This window comes from Acomys minous (assembly GCF_964271855.1).
Source record: "Acomys minous genome assembly, chromosome: 6".
In the NCBI taxonomy this organism is placed as follows: Eukaryota; Metazoa; Chordata; class Mammalia; order Rodentia; family Muridae; genus Acomys; species Acomys minous.
Window position 1 is genome coordinate 58,077,164 of NC_140487.1, and position 27,001 is coordinate 58,104,164.

The following is a 27,001-nucleotide window of genomic DNA, read 5'->3' on the forward strand; positions in this document are numbered from 1 at the left end:
TGTGCTTAGATTGTGTTTACAGACCAACTACGGTTCACTTCACATGCAAAGTCTCCATGTCCTTCCTTGAGGCTGGAGAGAAAGCGGCACCTTTTGGAGCTTGGGAGCAGCTGGCACAGCTGGGTTGCTTCTTTGATTCTGTCCTTTTTTTCCTCTATGGTTTATTTCTTACTGGTACATGCATTCTCACTGTTCCCATCCAAGCGGCTTTTGATGCTTTTTAGAAGGTATCTCTGACGTGGGGTCCTTAAAGCTCCTTGTCATGGCTTTCCACGCACTCCCTTCTCCATCTCACAGAGGTCCAGCCTTGTCTTGCTAATCTGCTTGACCACACTTACGTGGCCATGGTTTCTAGGCCTGACTTAGATGACCTTTTCTAAGGAATACACTCACACACATATTAACAGTTTGGAAATAAGATAAAACAGAATGACTTTTTCTTTTTTTGGCTAAATTTTTGGTTTAGCCCAAGATTTGTTTCTTCAAAAAAATTATTTTAGAATAATCACAGAACGATTACAATGGATACATGGATTTTGAATTTGAGGCGTGCGCGCGCTCATACACACACACACACACACACACACACACACACACACACACACACAATTTCTAGGCTTGGCTCAGATTCTAGCCACTGAAACAGTGACGTCTTGCCTCGTAGAGGTTGTTGTATGTGGTTACATGACCCTAGCTCTTGTTCAGAGTTTCTGAAATGATTCAAGGGTTCTTAGAATAACCTATGTCCCCTGTGGCCACCGAAAAGTGAAACCAGAGCTGGGCATGTGACTTTATAATCCCAACCCTTGGAAGGCTGAGGCAGGTGTTCAAAGTCTAGCCTGGGCTCCAGTGTGAGAGACCATGTCCCCCACATTCAACAATGATGATGAGGAAGGAGATGAATGAAGCCCTTGTGGAGATCCAGGCAGTAAACGAGACAGTCAGGAGAGCGTGTCCCCTCCTAAAGACAGACCTATAGTCATAAAATGTGTAGGGGTGCCACATGCAGCAAGCACACACCTTGCTTTTTCTGTGTGCTAGGTTCTAGCAGAGAGGCTGAGATAGGAGATGGGACTGTCCCATGAAGAATTAGAGAGCTCTTGGGTGGTTCCTTTTATCCTCATGGCTCACACCCGCCCTTCCCCAGCGCTACGGTCCTTTAGTCTTTAAGGTATATGAGTAAGGTTGGTGTGTTTATTCTTAGAAAGACAGTCTTCTTCCCCACGATGAATAAGTCACCAGCACATTTCTAAGGTCCATTGCAGCTAAACTGGTAATTACGTCACACTGGGTCATGCCCGCTGGCATCTTGTCAAGGACAGGAACAGCTGGGAGTCACTAACTAGGTTGGCGGGTTGGGGGAGCCGGCAGGAAGAAGAGTTACTGACAGTGGGTCACCAGTCTTGAACGCTGATGTTGTCTGTGGCTTCCTTCTTCCAACCTTACTAACCTCTGGAGATGAAATTAACAAGGAGCATCATGGGCCTCCTTTGTTGCCTCATCACTCTCCCAGCCTTCTCCTGGGGAGCCATGAGGAAAGCCCAGACACACCCCTAGGGTGTCCCACCCCCGGGGGTCATCACCTCCAGGGTTGCTTTGCCCCCCATCCCCTGCTGCGTTTTCCTGAACCGCACATTTACTAATAAAGCCATGCTATTTTTTAACACATTCCAGGCCCTAGCACAAAACTCAGAGCTTAAAGAGCGCTTACGCAGAATCCATGCGGAATCTCTGCTCCTCGACCCGCCTGCTGTTCCCAAGCCGGGGGACAACCTGGCAGAGGTGGGTAGGTTTCTCGTCTGGTAACTGTTGTCTACAACTGCCACCTGTCCCCGGTGCCCTCTGTCCAGTTGCACAGCTCCCTGCTTCAGTTTCTTGGGCGGTGGCCACGCTGCTGGCCTCCCCTGGCTACTGCCACAGCCCAGTGCTGGCTGGGCTCTTGTGTTCCAAGGCCTTGCTGGCAGGATGCCGCTCAGCACACCCTTCAGCCGCCTCCTTTTGTGTCTCTATACCTTAACCGCCGCCCCCTCCCCCCACCCAGCCCCCTCACCTCGCCCCATACACTCCCCAAGTGTCTTTCTGTGTTACTTGAGTGGGACCTATAGAAAGACAAGTGTTTTTCCTTGTCATTTCTGAAGAAACCTAAGTTTCTGTGACTCAAAGTGTCCAGTTCCTTACTGGCTTCTTCTTGTGCATTGCAAAAGCCATGTTAGTCTTTGTCTCTCCTTCCTTCTTCTTCTTTTTTTTTTTTTTCTCTTTCTGATGTTTTTCACCCTTCTCTCAGAACACAGCTGTATGCACCAGGTGGAAAAAAGAAAGTGCATTACAGTCGAAGTCTATTAGTCAGTAAGCACACATGAGAAAGGCCTTTTACTGAGATGTGACATAGGTTAGCAGCTTAGTGGCACTTGCCTCCTGGATCTTAGTTCAATCCACAGTTTCTTACACACACACACACACACACACACACACACACACACACACACACACACACCTTTTCTCTTGGCTTGGTGGTCCCTTGAATGTGTTTAAAATGCTCTATTTCAGAAAATTTATAGTGTGATCCTTGAAAAGTAAGAATGGTCAGTAAATGTGATAGCTGTTTATAAGTGTCTTTGGTAATGTATATCTACCAAAGATGTGTGAATTTCTCCATGAGCCAGCTGATTAGATGGAGTGGATTTAAAATGAAAAATGGGGTAACAGATCAATAAAATGCTGAGGACCTGAGTTTGACACCCCCACCCCCAGAACCGCATGAAAAATACAGGTGTGATGACTGCGTACTTGTGATGTAAGCCAGGCAGGTAGAGGCAGCTGATGACTGAGGATGTCTGGTCAGCCAGCCTAGCCTACTCGGGGAGTTCCGGGCCAGCGACACTGTCCCTTTGCTCCAACAAAGGTGGGCCTAGGGCTGGTGATACGACTCTGTGGGTAAAGGCTGCTTCTTCAAAGCCTGGAAACCCGAGTTGTAGAAGGAGAGAACCAGTTTCTCAAAGTGGTCCTCTGGCCTCTGCATGTAATTTGAAAAAGAAGAAAAAGGTGGGCAGAGCCAGAGGCACAAGGAATGACATCCACAGTTGTCTGCCCTCCCAACAACACACACACACACACTTCTCTCTCTCTCTCTCTCTCTCTCTCTCTCTCTCTCTCTCTCTCTCTCTCTCTCTCTCTCTCTCTCACCACAGTAGTCTGTTTCATATCTGAGCCTACTCAACAGCCAGGCCCTTTCGAGTCTGCACATAGCTAACACGGGGCCTAGTCTTTGCCATGTCTGGCCATCACTGAGCGTCATTTGCTGCCCCCACTCCACACATTATTATCCTGTGAATTACAGTGACATGTCTTATGATTAAGTAGATAACTCTCGCTGAGCACTTACGAGCCCATGTCTAGTATTCATCACTCAGGCTATTTGTGCTCTGGGATGAAGCCCAAATGCCAGTCTAGAATGACTCACATTTTGGGACCTATCTCAAAAAGGACCAACCAGAAACCTGACATGCTGTGGACTTCACAGTCTTGGACTTCCACAGCATCTTGGATTGGTTATGTGCTTGTCTCCTTTACTTCCTCCTTCCAGGAGTTTCTATTTCCAACGGTTTATTCTTTTCTTTTTTTTTTTTTTTCTTTTTTCTTTTCCCCGACTGAGTGACTCAGGCTAAGTTTCCCAGCAAAGAAAAGCTATTGTTGCCTTCAGGAAATAAGAGCAGAAATAAATAAGAAAAACTACACAGGTTGAAACATACCCATGCACGCGCGCGTGTGTGTATATACATAAACTTTAAATTTTTGGTTATTTAAAAGTATTTTCAGTATTTATTTATTTGCCGTGTATGTGGTATGTACATGTGCAAACACAGACATGTACCACAGGCATTTGTGGGGTAAGAGAGCAACTTGCAGGTCTCAGCTTTCTCCTTCCACCATGTAGGCTCTGAGGACTGAACTTAGGTCATGGGACTTGGTGGCAGGTGCCTTTATAGGCTGAGCTATCTCACCTGTACCCCAAACTACTTTGTAGGAGGCTCAGACGTTTTACAGCAGAATGCCAGTCCCCAACCCCAGGTTCATCCCCAGGGCTTCGGCTTCCCTGGCCCCCACCGTTTACGTACACTCAGCTGCTGTCTTTTGGCTGGGCGGGGGAAGTCCCGTGGGTGTTGGGCCTGGATCCTGAACTCTAAGATCTCCTCCTCTTTGACGTAACCTGTCAGCTTAGTCAAGACACCTCTACTGTGCGTTCCCAAATGTGACATTCCACTACCACCAGGCTAATGGTATTTTAGATTAGAAATCAAAGGCCAAGTGGCTTGTGGGAGTAATATCATCTGTATCCAAGGGATGTTTAAGAATGACCGTGAGGGTGACATGTGTAATTGTAGCACTTAGAAGACAGAGGCAAAAGGGCACCTTGAACTCAGCTCAAGATTAGGTAGTGAGTTCCAGGCTTGTCAAAAATAATAGTGAGACTGTTCCGAACAATAGATAAATGCTATTTAAGGCACCTTTAAAACATCTCTAACTTAAAAAAAAAAGAAAAAAATCTAAGAGAAGATAGCTTAATTCCTTTATTTATATGTGGGTTTCTTTGTTTTGTTTTGTTTTTTTAATGTTGAGCTCAAACACTGGACATTATTGTCCAAACTCTTGACCTTGACTATATGAAGTAGGTAATTGTTCATTTTAGAAACAGGGATAGCAAAGCTCAGAGCAGATAAATAACTTCTGCCAGAAACACAGTTTATAAAATCAAATCAGGATTTAATCCGCATCTTACGCATAAGGCCAGAGCGTGTGTTCTCACCACAGTCTCACACCTCTATGTAAGGAAGGACCCAGACTGAGCCTGAGGACGGAGCGCTCCTGGACGGATGGTCCTGAGGACGGAGCGCTCCTGGATGGACGGACGGTCCTGAGCACCGAATGCTGTATTAAAATGGTGGTGACACGATGACAGATGGCAGAATTACTATCTCAGGCATGGACATGGCTATATATTTCTCCTTCTAAAAGAAATAAATGCACGGATTAAAAAGGCATCAAAATCCAAAGGAAAAGTCAGATTAGTTAATAAATTAGGTCAGCACAGCTGAAAGCAATTTGAAAAGAAGCTTAAGTTTTCTTTTGTTGTGTGCTGAGATTCAAGTTAAATATAAAAGTTGAGACAAAAATTGATTTGAATATTTATCAAAGTGCTAGAATAAGGACTTTTCTAAACTGGGGAATAATAAAAAAAATTTTTTAAAGTATTAACTAAATTTGACTTTTTACTAGAAAAAATGTTTCAAAAAACATGAGAGCACATTTTTAAAAAACTAAGAAAATGTATTTGTTAAAAATGACAGGCTTGGATAGTGCTGAATCAATGACAGTATTTTCATTCTGTGAATAGAGATAAAAAATATCAAGTAACTTAAGACATCAGCAAACATGTAGGTGCAGATTATTCACACTCACTGGGCATATATAGTTATGGAGCTTGTTTCCGTGGATTAAAAAAGAAAGCTTATATTCAGGGATATTGTCAGGCAGCCTTGCTAATGAGTATCATAGAGCTGTGGACGCAGCCGAGGCCCTAGGCTAGAGCTGTAAACACACTCACCACTTTGCTTTCACATTTTGCATTTTCTTGATATAAACTAAACAACAAGCATGCACGTCACCTGCCTCTGCCTTTTGTCTCACTGGTAGTTCTGGGTAATAGTCTCCTCTCTTGTCATTGGGGTGTATTCCACTGGGCGCCCCAGTGGCAGTGGCGTATTGTCATTGTCACCACTGTGCCTTGAGCATAACCAGATCTGCTGTCCTGTTAAACAGCCAGACTCAGTAGGCTCGTTCATGTCAACATCTCCACAGATACGAGCTATGTCATATTATGCTGTTGTGACCTCTCTAGAGGACACGACTTTTCCAGCTCCATTAAAGTCTTTTGTGACACTTGGACAAGAAATATTGTTGCCGCATGACTATACTTACAGTTTCACGGGGAAACAGGAGTTCAGAAGGAAGCCCTTGTGCCCTGGCCTTTCTCACAGTAACATTCCACAGCTTGCTTTTTATAAAGGACCTTCAGCCTAGTGAAAATGAAAACATCAGCACTACATTACCCCCCCACCCCCGCTGAATTATGGTATTTGAGAAAACAGAGTTTTCTTAAGCATCAAAGTAACTAATAATTCTGTGTTTATATAGTCTTAAGCAATTTTAATAATTCTACTTGGGAAATGATTCTGAAAAATAATAATGCATATGCAAAGGCATGTGGTGATGCTCCCTAGCTTTGCAGCCTGCAAATACCCTCACCTCCAGTGCAGGGACCTGTGTTGCCCCTCTGTGACACACAAGGGTAAAGAAATGGCCGTCAATTGAAGCTCATTCTCTCAGAGACTTCTTCCGGCCAGAGAATCTAATCATAACGTAAAATAAACGTGACAGCCAAGGTTCATATTATGTACAATTTGATTCCTGCTTTAAAAACAAATCCCAAAACTACATAACTTTTTTAGGTGAGGGGGGGGCGGACTGAGACAGTCTGTCTTTTAAAACAGGCCAACTTGAAACTCAAGGTCAATCTTCCTGCCTCTGCCTTCTGAGCTCTGGTTATAATAAAGAGTCACTGTGACCAGCTGTACAATGAGAGATGGATCTTTTGAAGCATGCTTAATTTGCATTTTTGTGTTTTTTATTTTTCAAACACACACTGCTTTTATCCTTAGGACATGCTACTGTTGGGAAAAGTTATTTTTGGTGCAGTGTTGTTTGAGAAAATTTAATTAAATTATGTTTGTCAATAGCACAATTATAGTTTTTACAAAACTACATGAATAAAAAGATCAGAGAGATAATGTCCAAAGGCTTGGACATTCCATTTCTTTTTGTATTTAATTTTCTGTAATGTAAGCAACAGGTGGACAACCACTCCTGAGCTACCGTGAGGGCATTTACTGTGCCCAACTATGTTCCTGATTTAGTAAACAAGACCCTGTGAGGTTTTTGTTTCTTTGGTTGGTTTTGGTTTTTCGAGACAGGGTTTTTCTGTGTAACAGAGCCCTGTCTGTCCTGGACTTGCTTGTGGACCAGGCTGGCCTCGAACTCACAGAGATCTGCCTGCCTCTGCCTCCTGAGCGCTTGCACTAAACACGTGCACCACCACAGCCAGAAGACCCTGTGTTCGTTAAAAAGCTGTGCTGGAGGGTGTGGCTGCTATATATGTCCTTGTGTTTTCAGTATGAATTCATAGGCAGTTGCTAAAATTGTGGGACATTAAGATCAGGTAGTGGCTAGAATCCTAAATCTGGACTGACTCAGAGCCCACAGGTTTTGAACACTATGGTGCCACACTTGGAAAAAAATCGCATACCTCATATGGCAGGTGTCAATCTAAAACCAGTTCATTAAAAATACTCTAAAATTGCCCTCAGACCATTGTCCATAAGGACATGGGAGATATAAGTAACTTTATGCTGACACTTTGACCCATCCCCCAGATCCCTCCTTATATTTTCAAAAATCCATTTAAAAAAGTGAAATCCAAAATACAGCCGTACCTAAACACTGTAGCTAATGACTTTCAGCACATGTTTTTGTTTCCAGTGTCGATAAGTCAGGAAGTCCTTCTGACCCATCAGTCTAGGAGGATGCTATCCCAGGTTTGTGTGGCGATGAATTAATGAGAAGCACAAGTAAATAAATCATTACTGTTTCTCAACGTCAGGGACCACAGCAGTCACAGAGAGGCTCCCTTGCGTGCAGGAACGGTTAAGGAGCCCTGCTGGGGTCTATAGTGTCTTCAGCTCAGCAGCCTTGTGCCCCGGTCTTTGGAGAGAGACATTTATTTCCCTTAGGAAAACAACTGCTTACTGTTAGTGGATGAAGTCTCATCAACATGCTGTGCTTAAACAAGACCTGAATAAACACAACACCAAGAGATATGATAGTGTGACAGAGGGAAACTCAAGTGGGGGCCTCAACCCTAGACAAAGAACCGCAGGAAAGAGGCCCCAGTTGGTTATCCAATGCCACATACGCATCCCTGACAACATACATATAAGTAGCAGACAGATGAGGCAGGTTGTGTTTACATATGTAGGGGTGTGTGTGTGTGTGTGTGTGTGTGTGTGTGTGTGTGTGTGTTTGTGGTCATGACAACAGTTAAAAGGAAGCCATGGATTTGAGAGAGAGCGAGGGAGTTACATGAGAAGCGTTAGAGAGAGAAAAGGGGGAAATGATGTAATTGGAATTGTAATTAAAAAAAAAAAACAACAGGAAGAAAACAGCTGCCACACTTGGAGATCTTTACAGGGGAGAGGGAAAATGGGCTTTTTAGAGGCTGTATAAGGTATTTAAATCCATAGCTTAGGCTGTGGTGGAAAGACTCCAAGAGAAGAGACGCTGATTTCCCTCTGTTCCTAAAGTCAGTTCCACACAGGGCGCACTGCTGTTTAATTAGGAGACTCTGCTGAGGCCAGGGCTCTCCTTGGGCACAGCACATGTTGATGAGAGGAGCAAGAGGGACCTTCTGGACTCGTGAGACCTTTGTCCCAGCTTGTTGGGTGACTTCATTCGCCAGACATAAGACAACATCGGAGCCACCCAGGCAGGCCAGCAAAGTACCTGAGCTGCCTAGGGACTCGGGAGTCCAGGGGATTGTCTTGTCCTACTTCAGGGTCTAGGACCCATGAGTCAGACAGAGTTAAGGTCACCTTGCCCTCCACTTCTGTAGCCCAGTATTCCCTTGGTAGTTCCGGTCTACCGTGTAGGCGCCCACAGGTCGGAAGCGTTGTCTGTCCTCTATGTTCGAGTGGGACTGACTGAGGACTGTATGCAAATATTTACGTAATTCATGGAATGGGGCTGAAATTTGACTTGCAAATAGAAGAGAAAGCACACCCACCGACTATCCAGGCTCGTTCCTTGAGCAAGAGTCTGGACTCAGTGGAGTGGGGAACAGAGAGACGCAAGGAAAAAAAAAATAGTTAACTCTGTGAGATTGCTGGAATCGTACTGAGGGCCTGAGGTTTCCTTTCCTGTAAGAGTCCTTGTCGGGGAACAGAGACACGGAGGTTGATCCCACGCATCCATGACTAAAGAATGACCTGCCACCATGGCCACCTCTGGACCAAAACACAGAGTTTCTCTACTGAGGGGGCAGCCCTTGGAAGCAGCATGTTGGCCCCTGAATGCACACTGGGAACACCCTGCTTGACACCAGCCACGCACCGAGGAAAGGGCGCCCTGAGTGGTGGAGACCAAAGGGCTATGACTCAGTCTTGCAACCCTCCTGCTCCTCAACCGAACAAAGCTGCTCTGTTGCTCTGTGCTTGAGATTTGTGGCATGTGTCTCAGCACCGTTTATACTCAGACGTGAAGTATCCATTGGGAGAGAACTTTGGGGTTTTTTTGTTTTTGTTTTTGTTTTTGTTTGTTTGTTTTTGGTGGGGCTCCCTTCTCCTTTGGGGCTGACCTCTGCTTTGAGTGTCCTGTGTGCATGGTCCTGTGGCCCAGCGTTTGTGCAGTTAAATCATTTGTGTATTTTGTTACTCTTGAGGCCGTTCTAAATGCGTGCACTTTTCTTTCTGCTCTTCCAATAGGAAAGCTCCAGGGACGACAGCCGAGCCTTGGTCCACCAGCTCTCCAATGAGAGCAGGCTGTCCATCACCGACTCCCTTTCGGAGTTTTTTGATGCCCAGGAAGTTCTACTATCTCCTAGCTCTTCAGAAAACGAGGTTTGAACACCGTGTTCGGTCTCCTTTATGAATTTGTTCACCAAACCGCTTAGTAAAGATTTGCCAACAAAAAATGCTAGACCCCATGACTCCTCCCCACCAGTACTTCTGAGGGCCCTGCTTATAACACAGCCCCAATCACAAAGTGACACAATACACTAGAAGGAAAATGTGAAATTCAGTGTAGGACTCACTCCTGTTGCTAGTTCTGAGTTTCCTATTCTGTGTGGTTTTTTTAATCATGTTAATTTATGTTATATGTTTTATGCTTTACTGTATATGTTTATTATACTAATTTATACTTGTAAACATTGTTTTAAATTGATACATAAAACAGTACTTTCTGGAATAGGCAAGCCCCACTGTTAGCATTACTATGTTTTTACACACCAAATATAGAGAAATATAAAGTATATATAATATACTATATAATTTATAATATAATACATAAAATATAATTTATTTATGTATTATTTCTCACGGAAGGGCCTGTTTTCACAATGAGTTCAAAAACTAGTTGTTAATTCCATTACTCAAGTATTGGCATGTTCTGGAAATGCTTCAAAATAAGAATTTCTGTGACGACAGCAGTAACCTTGGGTTTATTTTTTCGTCTGTTTGTTCTTGTTGTGAGAACCAAAAATATCTAAGGGTTTCCTCTCTCCCTCCATTCCTCTATCCCTCCTTCTGCCCCTTGGTCCTGTGCTGGGAATCGCCCTTGGGCCTCCCTCCCATCCTGGGCAAGCACTCTTCCTGCATCCCCAGCCTTCGCAGTTTGTTTGTTTGTTTGTTTTTCTGCTGTGAGCATTATCTAGGCAGATTGGGGGAAGTCTATGAAAATGGCATCTGAAATTACTTCCGTGAATTTGTAATGTGAGACGTGGTGTGCTCGGTCATCTGGAGCAGGGTTTTCTGGCAGGCTGGCTCTTATTTGCTTGTTCTCTCTCTGTGTCTCTCTGTCTCTCACGTGTATTATCTCTTCTTTCCCACAGATTTCTGAGGATGATTCATATGTCAGTGACATAAGCGATAATCCGTCCTTAGACAACCTCAGTAATGATTTAGACAATGAAAGACAGACATTAGGTAAGTGTTGCAACTGTGTGTGTGTGTGTGTGTGTGTGTGTGTGTGTGTGTTTTCACATGTGTGTGTCAACCTTGGGTGTCATTGTTCTGTGTTGTCCACCTTATTCTTTAATACAAGATCTTGCACTGGCACTTGGGATTTTGGATTAGGCTCGGGCCCAAGCATCCTCTGCCTCTGCCTTCCCAGAGATGAGATCACAGACGTGCGGCACCGTGCCTCATATGAGGTCACAGATGTGCAGCACCGTGCCTCATGTGAGATCACACATGTGCAGCACCGTGCCTCATGTGAGATCACAGATGTGCAGCACCGTGCCTCATGTGGGATCACACACGTGCAGCACCGTGCCTTATATGAGATCACACATGTGCGGCACCCTGCCTCATGGGCCTCTCTTGTGCAGCTAAGCGTTTTCTCTGCATGTGCAACATCGGATATGGTGTTTTGTCTTCAGATACCGAAGTGTCCTTATAATCTAAGAATTTGATGAGGCGAATGTAACTAAAAAGTCTATGTGGCATTTAGCGTCAGATTATTCAAAATAATATACTGCTACCTCTTCTCAGGGTTATTGCTTAATCCTAAGAAGGAAAGTGATGGCGAAGAAATATTATTTCAGAGACTGGCAAAATGGATAAAGCTGATTGTCACCAAGCTCAACAAGGCCCTAGGGAGGGAGCCAGAGGGGCCCAGAATAAAGGGGATGCAGAGGTCAAGTTGGGGAGGAAGTGTTAGTCCAGAGCGTAGACCACCGCTATGCTGCGTCCACAGCAGGGCGCTGTTCTCCAGCTTCGTCCGTAGCTGCTTAGCTCGAACCCAGCACATACTGGACAGAATTTCCGTCATCTGAACTCGAACACACCAGGAACAGATGCCCTCAGCTCTCTGAGGACAGTCTCTGACGGTGACAGGCACCTGGGGGAATAAACCTTTTTATGTCCCGCAACTTAGCAGGACGTAAGAATCACCGCACACTCCATCTGCGGGTGTGGCTCAGTTGATAGAGTGCTATACTTAGCATGCGTGAGGGCCTGGCTTCTATCCCCAGCGCTACGTAAAAGCAGACATGATGGCATTCGCCTGTAACCCCAGGATTAGGGGGGGCGGGTAGAAGCAGGAAGATGAGGAATTCCAGGACATCCTTGGCTACATAGAGACTTCAAGTCCTGTCTGTTCAATATATGTATCAGGGAAGAGAATGAAAATGAAAAAACAAAAACAAACAAACAAAAAGCTGAACCACAGTGCTCTTACACTAGAGCTCCCCAGAGTGCGTCACAGACACTGCTTGTTTAGGGTGCTTCCTGTCAGTGTTTTTCCCCCCATAAAAAGCACAGGTCACGTGGCAGGACCTTTGCTGTGCTGAACGCCCAAGGGCAGCTGAGGGTCTGGACTGAAAGCCGGCCATCCTTGAGTACCCACCCCAGCTCTCTTCCTCGCTGGATCTGTGTGCTAGTTTCTTCTCTGCGCCCAACTTTCTTCATCTATAAAATGAGATGATAACACAGCGTTTATGTCAAAAAGTATATACTAAAGGGTATGAAGAAGAATACATGTCACAGGCTGAGGCGACCAACCCCGACGGGCACCACGGTGTGAAGAGCGGGAGTGTAGGGGTGTAGAGGGGGGGGAGGTGAGCCACCAGTCCTGTGGCTGTGCTGGTGAAGTAGCAGTCTTTGAAATGTTAGTAAATCAAATGCTAGTAAGTCAAAGAAAATATCAGACGGCCTGCAAGGCTGTTTCTAAAGATGTTAACATTCTCAGTCACGCACCTGTGTCCAGTTTTGCCCATATAACCAATTAACCTAAGTGTGGAACTCCATTAGATGATTAAATCAACATGCGACTGCACAGCGTGACCCCAATTTCAGCCTCTTGCTCAGAGGGATTGACTGTGCAGTGAGGGGATGCTAACGCTTATGTTTAATAAAGGAGAACTCACCAGAAGGTGGCGTGTTAGGTCTTCATCAGTATGGTGAAAAGATGGCATTTGGAAGAGAGACATGGGGGCAGGGATGTCACAGCGTGAGGCGGAGAGGCGGGCAGTTTTACATAGTATGTAAACTTAAACACTTCAGCGAGGATAAAAATTGTAAAAACAGACATTAGAAACAAAAGAGAGGGAAGGAATTTCTATAGGAGGAAGAAGAAGCAGCAGCACTCACAAAAGCATTCAAGAGCACCGGGAAGTTCTTCCGTGTCAGTCAAAATCAGGAGATAATGATAGTGTCTTCCTAACAACTTGACAACATTTAATTAAAGCGAACAGCGATGCTGGGCATGGAGATGTGCATTTGGAATATCAGCACTTGGGAGGCTGAGGCAGGAGAATCACAAATTCAGGTCTAGCCCGGAACATATAAAAAGTCCATGTTGGAAAGTACCGTGGTTGGTTGTGGTTGAGGGCAACATACGAATAAAGACAACCTGGAAAGAGTTCAGAAGATGACTGTTCCCAGCGGCTCATGTCTTGTGGAAATGTACACCTGTGCTAGTCACAGTGATTTTTGTCACTGGGACAATCTCCTGAGGCGAGACGCTTAGCGGCGCGAAGGTTTCTTTTGACCCGTGGTGAAGTTAGCTAGCGGTTTCTGTCTTCTGCTCATTTGCCCCCTTGGTGTGGTCTGTGGAGAGGTAGAGTGTGTGATAGAGATGTTGTGGGCCAGGGGTGCTCACCGCATGGATCCCAGGAGCAGAGGCAGGAGAAAGGAGCCGCCCCCAAGGGACGTTCTCTGCCGTCCCCACCTGTTGCCCGCTCACTGTGGAACAGAAGTCATGGATCTTAGCAATGGAATCCATCAGCTGGGGGGTCGGGCCTTTAACACTTGAGCTCTGGGGATGGGAAGATCCAGCATCCGTAGCTTCCCATGGCAGTCCTCATCTGCGTGTGCTGATAAAGTGATCAGAGGACCAGACAGACATCTTACATTTGTGATGTTCGTTACTGTTGCTTGTTGTAGGGTTTTCTTTTTTGTTTGTTTTCTTTTGTTTTTTATTTTTCAAGACAGGGTTTTCCTGTGTAATTTTGGCTGTCCTGGGCTCGCTTTGTAGACCAGGCTGGCCTCAAACTCACAGCAATCCACCTGCCTCTGCCTCCCAACTGCTGGGATTAAAGGCGTGAACCACCACTGTCTGTCCAGTGTTGTAGGGTTTTCTTTGCTTTTTTTTTTTTCCCCTTTGCTGAACATTGAGAAAAACGTAATGACCTAATAGTAATGAGCGATTTGGTACATTATGATGTGTCTATACCGTGAAATATTTTTGCAGTCATTAAACATGATACCGTTGAAGAATTTAAATGATGGAAGTGTATTTCAAACAGCGGAATAAGCAGAACATAGAAAAGCCCGCATAGTGTGAATATCACAGGTGGAAAATGTGTTAACTTACAGATAGGCAGTGAAAATGGACACTGTCTGAGTTGGTAGAATAACCGATGGAAACTCTTTCTTTTCTTGTTTCCCAAGAATAAATACAATTTAGCCAGTAGGTAGTACACAGCTGTCATCCCAGGCCGGGAAATGTGAAAGCAGAAAATTGTGAGCTTGAGGCTAGCTTGGGCTAAAGAATAAGATCATGCCTTAAAAGAACAGATATACAGAGTGGGTTTTCAGAATTTGATGTGCTTCGGTTTTCAAGGTTATACCTACCAGTCTAACCTGTTCTTGGCATAGAAACCTGATTTCCCTTCTTACTCTGGATATGGACGCTGTGAGGAGCTGGCGTTTGAGTGGTAACTTAAAGGTCTCCCCAGGAATCAAGTGTGTGTCTTTTAGTGGATGCAGCTTGGGGCATTTACTTACTTAGCAGGGCTGGGGGTTGGTGCATAAGCTAATGCTCTGCTACTGAGCTACAGCCTTAGCCCTGAGGTTTGGTATTTTAATTGCTCAGAATTCTTCTGCAAGTTTCTAGCTTTCCACACGACACTGGAACGTTCCGACAGTGGCGAGCACTTGCTAGGGAAGGTTACTACATTCACGGATTACTTTAAACGGTGAAATAAACACAGAAGCTTCGTAGAGTCATCCAGATCTCCCTCCTTTTCAGGGCCTGTTCTCGAAAGTGGTGGGGAAGCCAGATCCAAAAGACGCACCTGCTTGCCGGCGCCCGGCCCCAACACCAGCAGCGTGAGCGTGTGGAGCATCCTGCGCAACAACATCGGGAAGGACCTGTCCAAGGTGGCCATGCCCGTGGAGCTGAACGAGCCCCTCAACACCCTGCAGCGGCTCTGCGAGGAGCTGGAATACAGCGAGCTTCTGGACAAGGCTGCGCACATCCCCAGCCCCCTGGAGAGGATGGTAAGGCCCTCACCTCCCGCCCTGGTCTCCTGAGCCATTCAGAACCCAGAGACATGGCCACTTCTCAGAAGGTCCTCAGCCCTCTCTTGCCTGGCTGTGCGCAGTCACCTCATCAGAAACTGCAGTTAAGGAAGCAAAGGGCTTCCTGCAGCTGGTGCCTAGTGGTGGGTGTTTCTGCTGTTCCGGTGCTTGCTCTTTTTCCATCTGATGGTTCTGGTAGGCCTGGCTGGGAAACATGGCTGTAGGCTGTCTGTGTTTATTTTTACTACCCTGGGTGGACAGAATTTAATTTCCTGGGCTGTGTTTCTCTCATCTAGAGTGAATCTCCCTTGAGAATGTTTATTGTTTATTTCTGGAATTGTCCCCATTCGTTCCTACGCTTTTGGAAAATATCATTCACAGAAGGTGGTTTTAAGCCATTATACCAGAAAATTTCCTTTCTCTCTTCCTCCCCCCCCCCCAAGAGTTATTTAAATAAACAACTTTGTGAAACTCCTGAAAATGTTTGTTCTGGAAACTATTCTGGCTTCCTCATAAGTGAACTGGGAATCACTGGATTCCTTGCCTGTTCAGTGAGATGGGACTTCTGGTTTCCCCCACGTGCAGAATTCTTTCTTTCTATTCGCCTCTGGCCAAATTGGAGAGGAGCTTCCCCGCCTTGGGGAGGGGGGGGGGCTGGCAGGATGCTTCACAGAGCTAGCCAACAACACAACAGGCCCCACTCTCTGTGACAAAGGATGCAGACCCCTTCGAACTCCCACACAACCTACACTTCTGACCCTCACAGAAGTTTGTTCGCTGCCATGACTTAGAAATGAAAAGAGAACCTCAGCTCCTGACTCAAAGAGGCATCCTGTTGTCATCTGCCTGATCTCTGGGGTCTTCATTAAAGACATTTTCTCTCTTGATACTAACGATCATAAAATGCCAAAATCCACAAGTTGCGGTTTTGCCCTTTTTGTTGTGTTTCCCCAGAGACGTCTGCTGAAGGTAGGAGGCAGGAAGCTTCTAAGGCATTTATGGCAGCTTGCCTCAAAGAAAATGATTCGCTTTGAACATGAAAATACTCTTTAAGTGTGTTTCTCTCCTGTGGCAGTTTAGACCCCTAAACATGGTCAGCAATTGATCCCTGCACTTGACCTTGAACCACACAGGGGAAGCACAGTGGCTCACGCTGTAGTCCCAGCACTGAGGAAGCTGAGGCAGGAGGATTGGTGGCAAGTTTGGGGCCAATTGATCCCTATTCGTGACCATGGACTAAAATTTGACCTGAACATGGTTTAATCACATATGTGATTGAAACACTAAGGAAATTGAGGCAGGAGGAATGATGCAACTTTCAGACCAACGTGACCTAAAATAGGAGATTTTTGTCACATAAAACTAAAGGGGAATAGGAAAGGTTGAGGCAAGACTAAATGGCCCAAGCACAACCAAGGATCCAAAACCACAGCCCAGAGTTTTTTGTCTTTTGTTTTTGTTTTTTCTCTTTTTAACTGCTTTGTCACCGCCATGTTCTCCTGTGTAGGTTCTTCATATCACCAAAGGGCAGATTTTGTTCTGCCTACTGCTCTTATTTCCCAGCATTATGGATAACAATGGATTTTTTTTACTTTGTTGTATTTCGAGTTTTTGTTTTGTTTTGTTTTTTTGTTTTTCAAGATTTATTAAAGCTTTTGTGCATGTGTGTGCTTGATTGAGCATATATGTGCCACAGGAGTGTAGTAGTCCTCAAAGGCCAGAGAGGATGTAAGGTCCCCTGGCACTGGAGATAAGGAAGTTGTGGGTGCTGGGAACTCTGTCCTGGGCCTCTGTGGGAGCAGTGGGTGCCCTTAAAGGATGAGCCACCTCTCCTGCCCTGTAGTTTACATTTGAAAGGGGACTCCAGGTGTTTGGCATCCCACACTGAGGAGGTAGAGAGAGAAGCTCCCATGGGAGTTTCGGGAGTGCAGCAGGGATCCAGAGATGGCTTGCTCAGTACCTTGTTTGCAGTGCGAGCCGGAGGACCTGAGTTTGATTCCCCAGCGCCTTTGTAAAGTCTGACGGAGGGGTAACCGTTGGGACTGGAAGGTGGCAGGACAAGGGGATTCCTGGGGCTTGGTGGCCAGATAATAGAGCCAAATTAGTGAGCTTCATGTTCAGTGATAGGCCCTGTCTCAAAAAAAAACAAACAAACAAACAAACAAACCCTGATGGGTAGAAAGTGAGGAAGGCAGCTGATGTTGACCTCTCAACCCCACGTGCATGCTTACCTACATGCACAACACACACACACACACACACACACACACACACACACACACACAGACAGCCATTATAAATGAGACTGAGCTGAGTATAGCCGACCTCATAGGATGTTCAGAAAAGAATGTTGAGACTGTTACCAGTCGCCCATAAGAAGAAATCTACCTGTTACTACATTCATATAACTGAGGGGAAAATAAAATACAGACGTGAGGAGCTGTTTCCGTTGATGCTCTGAGAAAAGAGCTGAAGAGCGCGCTGGTACCCTCATGGTGAAGTGCAGCAAAAGGACCTAATCTCATGTGCACATATAGTTTACTCTTCCTGCCCCACTTCCTTGCTCCTCCTGCCCCCTTCCTTCTCCCTCCTCTTTCACTCCCCCCTCTTCCTCTCTCTTCTCTCCCCCTCTCTCATCTTTCTCCTCTTCCCCTTTCCTCCCTTCTCTCTCCTCTTCCCGCCCCTCCTTCCTTTCCTCTGTTGTTGCTCAGAGTGCAACAGTGGCTCCCATGGTTCTCTTGGTCAGTGTGAGCTTTGCGTTTCTGGGTTTCTCCCACATCAGTCAGTGACTAGTAAAGTGTAGTGTGCATATTTCTGAATTTGGGACACTGCTTGTCTTCTCTGTGTTCTTTGCCGTCTGCTCTGACACCCCAATGTTGGGATGGCATCGCTACCTGGCAGCGTGTAGGGGATTCGGCTTTGATGTGCTGTTGGAGTTCGACACCTCAGTTGGATCTCGATCTGGCCCTCCAGGTTTCAGACACTAAAATAAGTTGGCAGCTTCAACTGGTTGACCTGTCTCTGGGCCTGAGTGAACATTATTGAAACCTACAATTGGAAACCCTGAGTTGGTTGAGTTGTCTTTAAACCAAAGGCAGATCCTTGTCTTTCTGAAATAGAGGTTTTATTTCTTTGTGACAAATGCCTTGGTGACACAGAAGAAGTAAACCAGTCCCTTACTTCCGCTCACAGGTGTACGTGGCAGCCTTCGCCATTTCTGCGTACGCATCCAGCTACTTCCGAGCAGGCAGCAAGCCCTTTAACCCGGTCCTCGGAGAAACGTATGAATGCATCCGCCAGGACAAGGGCTTCCAGTTTTTTGCCGAGCAGGTGATGTACGCCCTTTGTGTTTGCTGAGAGGATTTCTGTGCCTGCTATTAAGTGTGCTTCTGAAATATTTATTCCTCCCCCCCTTTCACTGGCTGCACAAGGACTTGAGATAATTAGAGGCTTGGCAGCATGAAGCCAGGATCCATTTTCTCTCCGTGGAAGCCCATCTACCACCCAGGTCACACGGGCCTCGGTAATGCTGAGACACTGCCTGGTTACCAGCAGCAACAGCAGCAGCAGCAGCAGCAGCAGCAGCAGCAGCAGCAGCAGCATTGTTGGTTCTCCTTCGGGTCATTAGCAAAAGGACATGCCAAGACACAAAGCCCCTACCCAGAGTGTGATGTAGAGGTTGAAAGTGTGCCCACCCATTTGGCTCCTGACTGCCCCTCAGAATGGGTGTTGCCACATCAGTGCAGTGGCCTAGATTGTCACCTAAAAGGGATCTCTCACATGTGTATTTACTTAGAGCTGCAAGCCCATTTTTCTTTCTTTTAATGTTCACCATGTGCCTGATGCTATTGCAGATGCCCAGACCCTGCCGTGGCATGGGGCAGCTGCTGGGACAGACAAAGACTTCTGTCCTCATCTAGGGAATAAACACGTCCTTATGTGCCCTGAGGTCCAGCAGATCCTTGCCCGCTAGATCGCATGGGCGCTTCAGGAGCTGAGCCCCTCACATTAGAAATGCACTTCTTCTTCCTGCGGGCTCTAGAAGTCAGGGCAGGGTACGTAGCTTCTCGGTGCTTCGGTTTCCTCTGTAAAGCAGAGCTGACGGCCACTGTTACTGTTCTGTGGACACAGATCTGCTGTGTGATGTGTGACTGTGCTGTAGGAGCCCTGTCCTCGTCGCTCTGGGAGGGCTCAGCATGCATTGGGGGGGATGACTGCGCTGTGGAACAACCCCTTCAGCTAAAATAGAGAGCGTATATTTAGAAAGATAAAACCCACCCTTTCTCAGAAGGCTAGGCATCATAACTCTGATGTATTTCTCTCCCCCACTCCTAGAAAACAGGATAGACAGGGGGTGTGGGTTGCTAGAACGTTCTTTTCCCTTCTGGCTATTTGTGTCAATGGAGTTGCATTACAGGACTGGGAGAGGAGGTGCAGGGGCCCCTCCCCCACTTCCGGCTCTCTTTTTCTTTGGGGCATGACCTCACTGCATATGCACTTTGGCCTCAAACACACACATTGCTCTTGTCTCACCCTCTTGAGTAAAGGGATCACAGGTTCACAACCACACCCAGCTTCTAGGAAACGGATGAGCATGGTGCTTATCTTAAGTAGTATAGGCTTGGGGTGGGGGGTGCTTATGCCTCCTGTGATGCTAGTGTTCATCAGAGGCCTCAGGTAGAAGGGTCGCTGAGTTCAACGTCACTCTTGGCTACACAGAGAGTTCGAGACCAGTTTAGGCTGCCCAGTGAGACCCTGTCTCAAAAAAAAAAAGAACAACACAAAAACCAAAGCCCAGAGCAATTGTGTTGCCTGGAACTCAAAAAGAAAGTGGATATACAAAACCCTAAAGCATATTGCCAGTGGCTTCCCAGGTGAAAATGGCTTAGTATAGGGAGGTGGGGGCTAAATCAGTAGTGAAGGGATGCAGTAGTCTGGTTTAAATTCAGCTGGGCTATTTAAATACTGAACTTGAAATGGAATGAGAATAAATGAAAACATGATTCGGTTGTCATGGTGTCATATGCACTCTTGTGAAGAAAAAAAAAAGAAAAGAAAGAAAGAAGGAAAAGAAAATGAAGGCCCAAAATAGCCCCCAAACTACAGCTGACAATCAGGGCAGGACGAAGAACTGTAATGGGAAGGGGATGTGATCCGTAGGAAGGTGAGTGGCAGTCCTTGGAGCCCCCGAAGGGATGGCACCAGCCACAGGATCAGCCAGCTGATCTGCTGTGGGACTTGGGAGAGGAAGACCAGGGCCCCTGAGGGCAAGTGCTCCTGTCCCCAGAGAGATCACGGGAGAGTGCTGTGTACCTTAGTCTTTAGGTGTGTGAACTGGACCCCAAGGCAAAAAGCAAACAAGGCCGGCTGTAGTCTGCAGCAGTGGATGTGTCCTCCGCTTGCTCCATATGCAGCCTTGCATACGGGACATCAGTCCTTGGATCGTCTGCTGTGTCTTCATCCCCTGGGAATGGCAGTGCATGCTCATGAAAGGGGATCTGGGACACTAATACCCACACCTGAAAGAATACGTTGTTAGTGGTTATTGCTCTTACATTTGGAGAGAACTTTCAAACCCCTTTAAATATAGAGCGTTAGGAATAGTTTAAGAGGAGTGACGAAAGCACAGGAGGTAAAATAAGACAGACTGTGTCTCCCTGCCAGCAGCACAACTGGCTGAGTGCTGCCACTTAGGAGACAGAAAGCAAGCCCTCAGGCGGCAGCTGGATGCTGGCTCTGCTGTCCTAATGACCACTGGTCCTGATAGGGACAGATCCGTATCATCTGTCTGGATTTTAGCCTTCTGGCTTAAATGCCTGCCACTCTGTGTGCACCCAAGAAAAGCTGAACTTCTTGAGGTCAGAACTGGGGTGCCTCCACTGTGTGCATTTGCTCAGACTGAGGTGGATTTCCTCCTCAGCAGGTTCGTTGGGAGCAGGATGATAATTACAGGAGAGTGTGCAATGTGAGGATGTGTCTTGAGGCCAGAGTCTCCATTTCCTGGGGTTCTGGGCGCACCTCAGCTCTGTGGATGTGACACACAGATACACACACACACACACACACACACACACACACACACACACACACACACACACACCCGTTCCTCCTTTCAGCGTTCATCCTCACTACGTGACTTGCTGTATACGAAGCCCTCTGTACCCAAGCATATAGAGGCATATATACCATAGCATAGCTAAGGCACAGCATCCATTTCATTTTGCATCCATATACCTGCTTATGTGGTTTTTCTACTTCTGGTCCTGGAGACAGTCTACCCCATGGAGACAACATAAGGCTGCACCTGTCCAGTGTGTGCAGGTGACAAACTTTTAGACTTGGGGGGAGATTCTATGCTTTCCTGTGCCTCTCTACAAGTACATGTATCTGAATAACTACATTTAAGATTGTGGCGTGTGTGTGTGTGTGTGTGTGTGTGTGTGTGTGTGTACATGTGTGTACATGCACATACAGGAGATTTTATCCTTAAAAAATACATGGATGAAGTCACATCTCCAAGCTAAAGGCATGAGACAGCTTGCCTCTCCTAGCTGACTGACTTTCATTGGAAGAGTGGCTGGTCTCTCTCCTCCAGTCCTGTGACCCAGTTACTGTGTAGCTATTCCTGTCAGGAGAGTCCCAGGAAGTCAAGCAAGTGCTGTTCCAGAGTTCACCTAGATCAAAGCATGTTTCTCTGTATTCTTGCTCATTGAAAAGACATGCTAACATGTTGCGGAAGTGTCTGCTGTGGTCAGAAGCCGTTTCTTGCTCACATTATCCTTATCACAGTTGAGTGGTTGCTTCTCATGCACGGTGCCTTCCACCTCTAAAATGTGTGATCACACTTGACCTCTGGGTTGCCCAGAGTGGCAGGCCCCCAAGGGTCAGCCACAGGCAAGGAGACCGAGGCCCGGAGGAGCAAGGCTTTCTGTGTCTGCAGTAATGCTAAGCCCCAGACCCCATTTCCCTTTGTCCTTTCCCTACATTCTTCTGGGGCCATTTTTAATGGTTAGTTACTAAGCTCGCAGCTACCAGAATTGTTGACCATGGATGTGAAGGCATCCTTTGTCTGTATTGTTCAAGGTATGGGACCACGAACAACACCACTCTCACCTCAAAGGGAATCAAGACTAAACTGTTAGCAAAAACTCAGCAGTTTGGGCTGCCTCTCCAGGAACATAGAGAGGGAGCTGGCCGTAAAGATTAAGTATCAGCTTTGTACAAGTCCTTCCCATGGGCTCAAAAGCACAAGCCCTGGAACCAGATGTTCAGATTGGCTGTATCTTGTAGTGTTCCCTTCTGAAGACACTGAGAGCAGATGGAAGCAGGCCTGGTCCAGTTACGACACGATTAGGCATAGCCCTGAGGTAGGTGCAGTCAGGATGAGGAACAGTGGTCAGATTCTGTGTCTGCTCTGAAGTTTCAGCAGTAGACTCTGCCATTGGGGGTTGCAGGGCGGGGGTCTCACAGCATGCACTTTGATTGCATTTACCTCCCAATCTTCCCGAGTCCACCCCTTCCCCCGTGACCTTCCCCCCTCCCCCATTTAACTGTATGCAACCCTGCAGTTTAAAAGTCAACTAGACTGTTGAGAGTTCCCTCATGGGAGAAAGGGTAGATAGAGCACTTTGTGATATGAACTGTCACCAAGGGTTTGGACTTTTAAAACTAAGGACAAAGAGAAGCAGCCATTTGCCTTGATTATAGGAGTTGGGTCCCTGAGCCAGTGAAAAATTCCTCTCCAAAACTGCAGAGAAGAGTGGCCAAAACTCCGCGTCGTCCCACGGCCCATCAAGCGACAGCAGAGTGCCGCCTCCTAGTTCCCAAAGCTGGGGTTTCAGTTCATTGAGTGATCCGAAGGTGTGGATGCTATTTTTGTCACTGTCTGCTTTCCTGGCTCTCCAGTCTGTCGGTGAGGGCTGTGGCAGGATGCCTGGGGATCCGTCAGCCCTGCAGCTCTCCACATACAGGGTACCTGCCAAGCACAGGAGGGCCAGAGGAAGGCGAGGGGGAGCCTGTGGACTTGCCATTCCCCTCATCTCCTTACACACCTGTTCCTACCTGGTAAAGCTCAGTATCGAGTGGTTCATGCGATGTTTTTCAGAACAGTTCAGCTTAGCACTTAGCTCTGAAGTCTATAAACCACGGAAGCACACCGGTACGTACGTTTTCTCAGCTGATTCTTTGAAACCTGTGGCTCAGGAAGCTTGACCTGTCTGGTTTCAGACTCCATGTTGGTTGTAGGAAAGACCTTGGGTAGATAATCCAAATAGAAGATATTTCTACTGCCAGGCGTGGTGGTGGTGGTCGCCTGTAATCCCAGCACTCCGGAGGCAGATGCAGGTGGATCTCTGTCAGTTTGAGGCCAGACTGTAAAGCGGGTTCTGGACAGCCAAGGGTACACAGAGAAACCCTATGTCAAAAAAATCAAACCAAACCAAACCAAACCAAACCAACCCCCCCCCAAAAAAAACCCTTCTGTTAACAGCCATTGTACAACCAACATAACTATTTTTCTTTCTTTCTTTCTTTCCTCCTCCTCCTCTTCCTCTTCCTCCTCCTCTTCCTAATAAGTACTGATCTGTGACAACAGCACACAGTCCTGAGTGTTACTGAGATGAAGAGAGGGAACATAGCCTCCCATTTTGTGTTTAGCTTCTTAATTGATGGCTAAAACAAGCCATGGTGTCCCCCCAGTGGCAGCCTCTGCTATGAGGACCAGCCGATCTAGGATGTTAGTACTCATTCATTCAAGAATCTGTATATAGTGATGATAAGTGCACAGATACTTTCCTGTAAGTGTGTGTGTGTGTGTGTGTGTGTGCGCGCGCGCGCGCGCGTTGTAGGTTGGCAGATGCATGTGGGAAAGCCAGAAGAAAACCTCCTGTTGTTCCTCAGGTGCCATCTACCATAGTTTTATTGTTTTCCTGAGACAGGGTCTCTTAGTAGCCCGGTACTCACTAAGTTCTAGCCTGGATGACCAGTGATCCCCAAGGATCTGTCTGTCTCAGCCCTATGCTGGGATTACAGATGCCAGCCAGTATGCCCAGCTTGCTTGCTCCCCACCGCCCCAATGTGGGTTCTGGGTCTTCTTCCAGATCCCCATCATACACAGTACCACTCCATGGACTCCTTAATTCCGCAGTCTCGACACATGTTTTCTCCTTAGCCATTGGTGAGCTTTCTTCGGTGACTGTGACCAGCTCTGCTCTACAGAGACATTATCCTTAAGACTTATCCTAGGGACCAAAGAGATGGCTTAGAGGGTCAGGACACTGGCTGCCAGGCCTTAGGGCCTGAGCTCCATCCCTAGAACCCACAAAGTGGAAGGTGAGCGCTGGCTCCCACAAATTGTTCTCATACTTCTACACGTGAACCATGGTACGTGAGTGAATGTATACGCATACACACACGCGCGCGCGCACACACACACACACACACATGCACACACACAATAAATTGGTGAGTAAATATTGTTTTAAAGAGTTATCTTGGACTGACCTCAGCAGTGACTTAAGAGCCTGGCCTTGATGATTCAGTTTTCTGAGCCCTAGGGCGACATGCTTTTGTGTTACTTAGAAGTAGCTGCTCCTAACCGGCGACTGACAGCTTAGTCAAAATACTCAGGTCTTTTCATGTCAAACAACAGTACTCGCTGAGGAAAGCGCAGGCCTCAAATGTCCCTGGTTTTCTCCCATACTGTTCAAATCGTGACTTTGTCCTCACTACTTGAGGCTTGGGCTATGCTCCCTGGAAAGCCTCTGGAGGTTTCCATGGACAGCTTCCTCCCCATCAGGGTAAAAGGGGACTTGGTTATGTCAAGAGTGCCCCCTTGAGGGCACACTCGTTCAAGTTTACACAGCTGAAGGGAAAAGGGATGGCTTCCCAGGCTTAGCAAGAGTACTTAGGTTATGTGTCTTTTGTCTCATCAGGTCAGCCACCACCCACCTATCTCCGCCTGCCACGCCGAGTCTGGAAACTTCGTTTTCTGGCAAGGTAATGTGCCGATTCTGTGTGACCTCCGTGTTCATAGCATTGCAGATTCTCTCCAGGGATTACTCAGTGCTTGCCAAGGTCAAAAGTGGTCCTGAGTCTTGCTCTTCTTAGACAACAGTAATTGACACTTACCACCTGTGCATAGACAGCGTGTTATTTAGTTGATTATTAGTGGATGCTAAGAATGCAGGAGATCATTTCATTCTTTTTGCCTCTTAATTTAAAAAGTTAATTTTTGTTTCTTAGTGGCGACTCTTTACCCGAGTCACCACTGTTCACCCTCGGAGCTGTTCCTCTACCTTACTCTATAACTTACTCTATAACTGCCTCACTTACTGCGGGAGCTGCAGCATTCCCCAGCCACCTTTATCAGAGTGTAGGCAGCAAATGGGTTTCTTGCTTTTTAAAAGAATTATATTTTGTTTCCAAAGTTACATTTGGTACCTCTGACGTCTATTCATCTTTGTTTTCATGAACATTTTTAACCCATGGGTTCCCCCCGCCCCCCCCCCCCACTTATTTACTGTCTGTATGCCCGGGCACATGGACATGCGTGTGGACGTCAGATGATAACTCACAGGACGAGGCTTTTCTCCTCTCGTCATGTGAGTCCAAAGCACAGAACTCAGTTGTGAGGCTCAGCGACGAGCACCTTTTCCTGCTGAGCCATGCTGCTGGCCCCTTGGGGCGGGGGTTGTTTTATCTTGTTCTGGGTTTAGTGTGGTTTGTTTGGAGGGTTCCGTCTGTCTGTGTTACCCATGGTTGTTGTCACCTCGCTTTGTGTTGACCTTGGCTGGCTTTGTTTTCACTGCTCTCAAGTACTTCTACCACTGAGATATAGCCTTAGCCCTTCTGGACATGAGGAGGACTGTTTTGGTATTGATGTTTCCTAAAACTTAACATTTGGAGATGGGGGAAAATGGAAAGTTGTTCTAAAAATAATGTTTATAGGTCTTTCCTAAATGAGTTGGTTCTGCTAAGTTTTCATTTATTCAAAAGGTTAGAGTACAGTATGAGGAACTGAGTGTACCAGGTTTTCAAGAAGTTGAGCACATTTTGTATATATGTATATATTTACATATATGTGTGTGTACATACATACATACATACATACATACATACATACATACATACATACTAGTTTTGGTTGTTGGTGATAGGCTCCCTTAGTCCAGGCCAGGGTAACTTTAAACTTCTTATACTAGGTTCCCTTTGAACTGCTTACCCTTCTGCCTGCACTTTGCAATGTGTCGGGCTCACAGGCAGACGTTAGCACAACCTGGTTTATGCAGCGCTGAAGACTGAACTTGGGCATTGCGCATGCTATGCAATTAGCAGCCGAGTAACATCCCCAACCCCTAATCAATTTTTAAAAACATTTTCTTTACTAACACTGTCATTTGGTTCCCACGTTGTCTTTATACATACGTACGTGTGCATATATATCTTTGTGGGATTTCAACCGACAAGACAGGAGCATACCGTGACACTTCCCGTCCGTTCCCCCCACCCCACCCCACCACCCACTTACTCTGTCTGGAGGCTATCAGTGTTACTAGCCTGGAAGTTAAAAGTCAAGTGTTTCTTTACTCTTTGTTATTGATGCTTAATATTAAATATTAAAGCTTCACCTGAGATTTCTCTACTTTTCACTAAAACCCTCTGGAAATGTTTCTCATAAGGCTTCTAAGCTCCTACCTGACAAATCTCGTTGGCCCCAAAAGTGCTTCTTCTTTGTTTTCATAAAGTCTGCATTTTCGTTTTTAACAAGAGAGCCTTCTCAAAAGTAGTCCCTGGAGGCTCCTTATGTTACATACATTTCTCCTTCTCCTTTCCTGGATAATTCTACCTGTTTCCTAGGTATAGGATCCTCA

The 27,001-nt window shown here is 46.4% G+C and overlaps 1 protein-coding gene across 6 annotated transcripts in view; it reads left to right on the plus strand.

The window, feature by feature from the left end:
* The window catches only part of OSBPL3 (oxysterol binding protein like 3), a 184,615-nt gene that overhangs the window by 138,447 nt on the left and 19,167 nt on the right, over nt 1-27,001 (plus strand). For 5 of the 6 annotated variants that reach the window (XM_084787333.1, XM_084787334.1, XM_084787335.1 and 2 more), the window contains 6 exons: nt 1,675-1,782; nt 9,591-9,725; nt 10,718-10,811; nt 14,860-15,110; nt 18,324-18,461; nt 25,064-25,127. In XM_084787333.1, the coding sequence (XP_084643459.1) occupies nt 1,675-1,782; nt 9,591-9,725; nt 10,718-10,811; nt 14,860-15,110; nt 18,324-18,461; nt 25,064-25,127 (790 nt within the window). The remainder of the gene's footprint in view (nt 1-1,674; nt 1,783-9,590; nt 9,726-10,717; nt 10,812-14,859; nt 15,111-18,323; nt 18,462-25,063; nt 25,128-27,001) is intronic. The other variant, XM_084787332.1, reaches the window with a different exon arrangement.